The 8,347-nt window shown below is 51.2% G+C and overlaps 1 protein-coding gene across 4 annotated transcripts; it reads right to left on the reverse strand.

The window, feature by feature from the left end:
- Positions 1 to 2,108: 2,108 nt before the first annotated feature.
- LOC138243165 (uncharacterized) lies at positions 2,109 to 7,917 on the reverse strand. Of its 4 annotated transcripts, none has more exons than XM_069198683.1 (7): positions 7,674 to 7,917; positions 6,435 to 6,471; positions 5,519 to 5,712; positions 4,921 to 5,075; positions 3,990 to 4,378; positions 3,392 to 3,600; positions 2,109 to 2,653 (listed from the first exon to the last, which is right to left on the reverse strand). In XM_069198683.1, the coding sequence occupies exons 2-7, from the start codon at positions 6,448 to 6,450 to the stop codon at positions 2,441 to 2,443; spliced, it is 1,176 nt and encodes a 391-aa protein (XP_069054784.1). In that variant the 5' UTR covers positions 6,451 to 6,471; positions 7,674 to 7,917; the 3' UTR covers positions 2,109 to 2,440. The 4 variants fall into 4 exon arrangements, with proteins under 4 accessions (XP_069054784.1, XP_069054782.1, XP_069054783.1 ...); XM_069198681.1 differs by having other exon boundaries at positions 6,435 to 6,474; XM_069198682.1 differs by having other exon boundaries at positions 6,435 to 6,474; positions 7,557 to 7,917.
- Positions 7,918 to 8,347: the final 430 nt, after the last annotated feature.

Raw genomic sequence — 8,347 nt, forward strand, 5'->3', positions numbered from 1 at the left:
GTATCATTCACACCACACTGTGTTGCAGACAGTAGCTGCGGTCACCCACTTTATCTGTCTCTGGAGCTGTAATCAAGAGCATTATCAGATATGGTATTTCAGTGTGGTTCGGTCATCTATCAGTTCATTTTAAATGGCAAATGACCCGCCTCATCCAGACAGCTTTCAAGGTCAAGGGAGTGAAACAGCAGCCCTCCCCGCAGGCTGATTAGATCTTTGAAAAATCCCTAATCAGACAGACAGGAACAATGATATCAGATCCTTCCCACATCCTCAACCCTGAATACCAACTTCTTCCTTCGGGCAAACGTTTCAGGGTTCCCAAAGGTAAGTGAAACGGATACAAAGATTCCTTTGTTCCACTATACATTACAGCTGTCAACACAAAAATGTCAAGGATAAACAATTTTGACTCTTACAACCCACCTGAGTGCAATATGTTTTTGCGATGTGTTATAAACGTTCCATGTTATGTGTTCTACTGTACATGTGCAATAGAATGATGTGCAGTGTTTTTCTTATTTTTTGTAATAGTGTAATGTGCAATGATTTTATTTTCTTCTCTCTTTTTGTGCATGCTATTTAAATGTACAGGAGTGCTGGGTGTCCATACAAAATTCCCTCAGGGGACAATAAAAGTCTTATCTCTTTGCTGGAATTTTTTTTTGCCCATCTGTTGAGAGAATTGAAGTGTGAAAGAGCATGAGGTGTTAAAGTAGCTCCTGTCAGCTTTATTATATTGCTGTTGCTTTGTTTGAATATACTGTTATCTGTTGTGGGAATTAAAAAAAATCATCTGTGTTAGTGTGGGTGTTGCTCTGTAAATGGCTGACTTAGCTTTTAACTCATCATTCTGTAAGGTACAAAACAGTGCAGAAGATATATAGGACTTTATTGATCCTGAAGGGAAATTGATGTGTTACAGCAGTCCAAGACAAGCCAAAAAAAACAGAAAACCAGACACCAGAATAGACGAAAAATTAAGATGCGTACAGCAATACAAAATAAATATTAAAAAAATCACTAAAATAGAAATATAAAAGACTCTTTTCACAGGTCCCAGGCTCTTACACAGTCGGGTCTCCCTGGGGGGCGGTGTTTATTTGAACATCTCTCCAGGCTCCGTTTTTGTGCCTGTGTCTTCTATAAGTCTCTCTTTCAGCGAACTCAGAGCAAGAGCTGCTGCCCTCTACTGGTTACTGAAGTAGGGGGACGAACTGACATCACCTCTTCATGTGGTTTAAGCAGCTGGAGTCACATTAGAACATCCCCAGATAGGGTGGACATAATACGGTCACTACTGTCATGAGTCTGTTATGCAGCTGTCGCTGGGAACATTTTAATATTTAACTGAAACTGCTTTCCAGTGAACATTAATACATGCATGAACTAATACGAATGTCATTTAGTAACAGCGAACTTTAATGTCTGTCTTTGTTCGTAGCCGTATTACAGCTGGTGAATGTAGAGCCATGTGCGATGTGAGGGCGTGGTGTGTGAGAGTGGGTTTTCAGAGATCATGGGGAGCAGAGCGATCTGAAATGAAGGAAAGGCACGTTTAACTGTGGTGTAAACCTGAAATGTGTTCGGTCACCTCTGAGTGTCAGTTGAATAGATGTGTTGTCTTTTGTTATTTGGATGGGACTCCACCCTCTTGGCTCTCAGGGTAAAGCAGGGATATGGAGAAAAGGTTGTTTAGTCAAATGGAAGGGTACGTTTGTACCCCACCCCCACCACCCTTTATGTACAGAGGAGCCTCCTGTCCTGACTGGAGGAGCTCACCCAGGTGTGTCTGGAGAGAAGCCAGGGTCTCGGCTTCCACCAGAGGGATGGGCGGCTTGTTCCACACCCCTGCCCCACTCTGTGTACAGAAGACCCTCCTGTCCTGGAGAAGCTCACCCAGCTGTGTCTGGAGAGAAGCGAAGGAATAAGCTTCAACAACACGGCCGGGCAGCTTGTTTCCCACCCCCACCACCCTCTGTGTACAGAAGAGCTTCCTGTCCTGAGTGGAGGAGCTCACCCAGCTGTGTCTGGAGAGAAGCCAGGGTATCGGCTTAAACTACAGGGCTGGGCAGCTTGTATCACAGACGGCAAAGGAATCAGACTGCTCCCATCGAGACCATTTTATTGTGCAGTTCCATTATTTCATGCCATACAGATGGGGATCAGGCACATGAATTACACCGTGTGTGGGGGATCCCAAGTATGATATTGTGGAGCTATGTGACAGTCACCCCCCTCACTTAAGCTGTCAAAATTCCATTAATGAACATAGTCAAAAAGGTGCATTTGAAATTTTCTGCAGTCACACTAGAAACATGGACATAACCAAACCCCCCTGCTGTAGATTAGCAACACCCTAGCCTTGATCCTAGTCTGCATGATAACCCCTCACCAGAACCCCAGGAGCAGGGAAAAGCGATTCCCATCCTCCATGACATCATAAATCACCACATGACATCATCAAGAAACTAGACAGATGGCCAAGCAGGGACCCTATTATAATGCAGGAAGCGCAGAGGAAGTGAGAGAGCTCTTCCCGGTCCTCGTCCTCCTGCCTCAGACTCCGATGGCCATGTCCTGGGAGAGGCTCAGCTGCTCCAGCTCTTGCAGGGCCCGGTCGTACTCCCTCTGCAGCTGCTCCGCAGACAGACTGGAGGGGCGCAGGGCCAGGAAGCTGTAGGCGTCTTCGCAGTGAGAGAACTTCTCCCCCACACTGGAGCAGCAGGCACACAGCACCTGGAAGGACTGCAGTGTGCGTGTGCGTGTGTGTGTGCGCAGATCAATTGTGTGTATGTGTTGCATTGATGTACACAGTACAAATGTGTAGTGTGTATACAGTATAGTTGGGTGTAGAGTGTGGTTGTGTGTATTGTGTATACAGATCAGTGGTGTGTAAAGTGTGTATGCATTGATGTATGTAGTACGAATGTGCATGCATGTGTAGTGTGTCGTTGTGTGTATTGTGAATACAGATCAGTTGTGTGTACAGTGTGTGTATGCATTGCGATGATGTGTACAGTATGAATGTGTGTGCGTGTGTAGTGTGTATGCGTTGTGTTGATGGATATAGTACGAATGTTTGTGCGTGTGTAGTATGTATACAGTATAGTAGGGTGTAGAGTGCGATTGTGTCAGATCAGTTGAGTGTATGCATTGTGTTGGTGTGCACGGTGCCATTGTAGTCAGAATGTGTGTAGTGTGCATTTGTGCACAGTGTGTAGATGTGTGGAGAAAAATGGCAGTTATTAACTCTAAAATGAATGACTGTCCTAAAATATCGTAGTTTCCTTATTTCCAGCTACTGTAGAGAGCTACCCGTCTGACTGACGGAGGCTCCCACTGAAATTCGGGAGAGAAAATCACACCACCGATCTGCCCCTCCACCCACCTGCTCCGCCTCATCCAGGCTCTTCAGGTACTCCTCCTTGAAGTCCTGGATGTAATCCAGGAAGCTCTCTCCCGCCTCGGTCTTCTGCCCCAGGCTGGCGATGGCCACCCGAGCCGTGTCGCAGAAGTTGTGCAGCCTCAGCAGGATCTGCTGGACGCGGGACAGGCAGCGCTGCACCTCCTGCAGCTGCTTGGGCTTCCCGAGCTTCCCTGAGGGAGAGGGAGAGAGGGAGAAGGGTGGACAGCAAGCAACAGGCACAAGGCAGGGTTCACCCTGGACAGGACAGTAGTCCATCACAGGACACACACACACACACACCCTGGACAGGACAGCAGTCCATCACAGGACACACACACACACCCTGGACAGGACAGCAGTACATCACAGGACACACACACACACACACACACACACACACACACACACACACACACACACCCTGGACAGGACGGCAGTCTATCACAGGACACACACACACTCACGCACCCTGGACAGGACACCAGTCCATCACAGGACACACACACAGACACACACACACCCTGGACAGGACACCAGTCCAGGACCAGGCATGGACACCCCCCTCAATCGGCACGCTTACCTATTTCCACCAGCACCTGGGAGTAGACGGCCTGCATGCGGTTGAGCTCGGCGGCATTGTCCCAGATCTCCCGGGTGAGGCAGTTGTCCTGCCCGTAGAGGTGGCGCAGCTCGCCCTCCAGGGCGCTCAGGCGGGCGTTGTTGCTCTTGTCGCTGTAGGCCCAGCAGCCGCCCTGGCGCTGCCTCTTCTCCGCCAGCTTGTCCTGGATCTGCCGGCCCACCTGGGCCTTTTCCTCGTTCAGGCGGGCCAGCCGGTCCTTCAGGGCGTGGGCCTGCGCCCGCAGCGCCTCCGCCTCCTGAGTCTTCTTCTCCCTCTCCTGCTGCTCGCTCTCGCGGACCGCCTTCACATCGCTGCAGGTGCCGGCCACGCTGCCGTTCAGGCTCTCGTACCTGCGGTCGAGAGAGAGAGAACAGGCAGGAGGAACTGAGTCTCTTTAGTCTGAAGGGTGTGTCCCACACCGTCAGACTGGAGGAACTGAGTCTCTTTAGTCTGAAGGGAGTGTAAAACTATCTGAAAGCGTTTGAAAGCGGAGAACAGAAAACACCTCTTTGCACAAAGTGTGGTGGGGGTGTGGAACAACCTGCCCAGCTCTGTGGTTGAAAACTGGCTACTTTCACACCATTGCAGCCTCGGATCCATTAACCATTAAAACAGGCTAGACCGGTTCGAAATGAAAAAGAGGACTTGGCCCTTCTTATGTTCTCACGACAGAGAAAAACGAGCGCCTTGGGGGGGGAACAACGTGAGACTTGACGTATCGTTCAATAGCCTTTATCCATTTGCTCAGCTGTTCAGTTCAACCCTTCCATCTTTAGCCTGACTGAACTCCGATTAAAATGATGAGAATGATATTTAACCCCCTTCCCCAAGAGAGCATCAACAGACCCAGCAGACGCAGCTGGAATTCCCCAGAGAAAATAAAGATGTGTACTTTTCCACGACGTTCTGCACGTCGGAGCACATCTTCTGGATCAGGGTCTTGGAGAGCTCCAGGCTGACCCGGGCCGACTGCATTTGCTGGTCCCTCACCGCCTGCCGAATTGCTGGGAACACCCGTTTCATGATGTCGGTCCCCACATTGGCGCACTTCGGGGGGGGGGAAGAACCGGAAATGAGAGAGAAAGGTAAAGTTACTTGTTCCCCACCCCCACCACCCTCTATGTACAGAAGAGCCTCCTGTCCTGACTGGAGGAGCTCACCCAGCTGTGTCTGGAGAGAAGCCAGGGTATCGGCTTCAACCACAGGGCTGGGCAGCTTGTTCCCCACCCCCGCACCCCTCTGTGTACAGAAGAGCCTCCTGTCCTGACTGGAGGAGCTCACCCAGCTGTGTCTGGAGAGGAGCCAGGGCATCGGCTTCAACCACATGGACTGGGCAGCTTGTTCCACACCCCCATCTTTTGTGTACAGACGTGCTGCCTCCCCCCCCCCATCAGTTTGAAATACACTTCCAGGCAGTGGTCCACTACACGAGCATCACTATTAGTGCTGATGGGCCAGCAATAATGATATTTAAAGGGCGCGTTGCCTACCTGTAAAAACGTAGCCGCCGTAGAGATGCACAGCTTGCGCGACTCCGTCCCCCGCTGGTGGACTTTGGTCTCCAGATCCGGGTACTGGCAGAGGCTGAAGTAAGACACCTTGAACAGCACGGCCGCCTTCTGCACCACGGAGACCAGCTCCTGGAGCTGGATCACCGACTGCACCGCGTGGAAACCGGCCTGGACTGCGGCCGCACGCAGGCGGAGAGAGAGAGAGAGAAACCGGACAGGAGGCCACGTTAAAATCCGCTGCGGGCCGCCGAAAACAGCCAGACGGCAGACGGATAAGACGGGAGGGGAGGAGAGCATTAAAATGCAGCTGCCTCGGCCGCTGCAGGAAAAGCTCGTCCCAGCAACAGGGAGGAAAGAGCTGGGAGTTTGCGCCATTCCCGAAGGGGGAACCACAGCGCTGTTTCCACTTAAATCCAAAAATAAAAATTAATTTTCTAGAACATCGATGAGGAAATGGTGGTAACCGAGATCTAATAAGCGGGTCTTTTAGTAGTAACGAGTAACTTTTTTTACTAGTTGTTTGAGGACGCCTCATTGTTGAAGGCTGATAATTCGGCCCTTTTCCGCCAGAGGGCGCCCCAAGTCCTATCAGACTTCCATCAGGTCTACGCGTTCCCACAGTTGAAGCCATTTGGACATAAGGAAGAGATTCCCGAGGATAATATAACCACCCGTGGCTGTTTTGGGGGGCATTCATTTTCGATTTTGTAAATTAGATCTCACTTGACGCTGCTCAAGAACGTCATCTTTGATTTTCTCAGTCTTCCGTCCTTATAAGATAACGGGATGAGAAGTTCCTTTGTTTAACAGCGTCTGATCTTTAAGCCGACTTGTCACGCACATGGCATGCAGTCGGTGATCCTTTTTTCGACCTCGGAGGTACCAACACACCTACCTTTGTTCTCCGCCATTTTTGTTGCTGATCTTCTTTACTTCTGGAAAAGAGAGAGACGGAGATCAAAATGTTTTTTTTTTTAAATAGCTTGGTTTCTCCCTCCCTCGTCTTTTTAAAAAATCTGTGGTCAGTATCTGCTCTTCCTTTCCCTGCATCTCTGTCACCCTAAGCGTCACCCAGGCGGGGCTCCACGCTGGTGGGGGGTGGAGGGGATCCCCGTGACCCGGAGAGAGCTGGAGAGTCCGGAAAGGCGCTATATAGGTGTGAGGGGGTTGAATAATATGACCTGTACCCCCCTTTTGGGTACTTTTTCCAGGGTCCTTCATTATAGGGGCAGCTCCAGCGTGCGTGTTTGCTACTTCGCTGGCGAGTAGAGGGTGTGTTTCTGCCGGTGCCTCGCTGTATCTAATGAATTAATTCCTTATATACAAAGGGGCGGAGCGCGGAGCGGTGACTCTGTGCCTCAGGGTCTGCCGGTTCCAATCCCGCGGCCGGCAGTGGTAGCCCTTCACCCCAACTGTTCCAGAGTTGCTGTATAAATGGCCGACCCTGCGCTCTGACCCCCAGCTCCCTGTCTGTGTATCTCACGGAGAGCAAGCTGGGGTCTGTGAAAAGACACTGTATAGGGCTAGTTAAAGTAATCTCATCTTATTTTATAGCTGCTGCCTTTACCGCGTTTGCTGGGGATCGGAGTGAAGTTGCAAATTCTTACTGAATGACAGTTCTAGTGCTCTTCACGCGAGACAGGGGACCCCGAAAGAAAGCCACGCGCGTGTCCCTTTTTAATCCTTATTGCGTTACGCATCGGTCATTAAAACCCCCAACAGACGCAGATCTGAACCTTTCTGATTGGAACAGGAACCCGAGACACACACAGCCCTGCACCGTGAAAGACTGCGGCGGGTATTCATTCCACGCAGAAAAGCAGAAACGGACACACACGCTGGGTTTTTTTTTCTGTCCACGTTTTGGCGTGGAATTAACTTTTAAGCCTGCTTAAAACACACACACACACAGGACAGGACACCAGTCCATCACAGGACACACACACACACTCCGTGCTCGCGTAGTATCGGCACGTCCGTGTGACACTGGATCGTGGATTAATATTGGCGTACCCACCCCGACACACAATGCAGAGCAAAACCCGCAGGCCAGCCCGATCAAGCGCGGCAGGACCGGCAAGCTGATCGCGCGATGCAGCGGCCACGCAGAAGAGGACCGAGCTCAAATACGCACCGAGGAGCTGCTGGAAACGCGCGTGAAAGGAATAAAAGCGTGCGAGAGGAGGAGGAGGTGGGGCAGGTTGGTGATACAGACCTGTGTGCGCGCGGCCCCGCCTACCCCCTCCCCTCGAACCTCTCACCCCGCGCGACACGCAGCCTTTCCTGCTGAAACGGGTGATTTTTGAAGAGGTGGCAGTTTTCCAGGCCAGTCAAGATAAGAACAGGCGCCGGCTTTCCTCAACCGTCCGCTGTCCAACCCGGCTGTGTCTCTCGGGGCACGTCCCGCCTTTCGCTTGCGTGTGAACACACCTGCATCCACCAGGGGCCCGTTCAGCCCGTGGGACCCCTCCGCCCCCTGTTTGATGGTGAGGAATTAATTGTTCCGAGGAGCTCGTCCAGCTGTGTCCCGAGAGAGGCTTCAACAACAGGTTGGGCAGCCTGTTAATAATAATTAATAACTCCTTACAGTTCTATAGCGCTTTCCTGGACTCTCCACTCTCCAGCTCTTCCCAGGTCACGGGGATCCCCTGCAGCCCCACCTGGATGATGCTCCAGTCCGCTCAGCACACAGCAGCTCTCAGTGGGGAGGAGAGCAGAGTGGTGAAGCCAGTTCAGAGAGGGGGGGTTATTAAGAGGCCATGATGGGTAAAGACCAGGGGGGGAATTGGGCCAGGACACTGGGGTAAC

This window comes from Lepisosteus oculatus, chromosome 14, assembly GCF_040954835.1.
Source record: "Lepisosteus oculatus isolate fLepOcu1 chromosome 14, fLepOcu1.hap2, whole genome shotgun sequence".
In the NCBI taxonomy this organism is placed as follows: Eukaryota; Metazoa; Chordata; class Actinopteri; order Semionotiformes; family Lepisosteidae; genus Lepisosteus; species Lepisosteus oculatus.

Excerpts from the sequence above, each read along its gene's own strand:
- LOC138243165 (XM_069198683.1), bottom strand. Across the intron at positions 4,379-4,920 it reads GTGCAGAACGTCGTGGAAAA|GTACGAGAGCCTGAACGGCA; the intron begins GTACACATCTTT and ends TCTCGACCGCAG. Across the intron at positions 2,654-3,391 it reads GCCTGGATGAGGCGGAGCAG|TCTGTCTGCGGAGCAGCTGC; the intron begins GTGGGTGGAGGG and ends GCGCCCCTCCAG.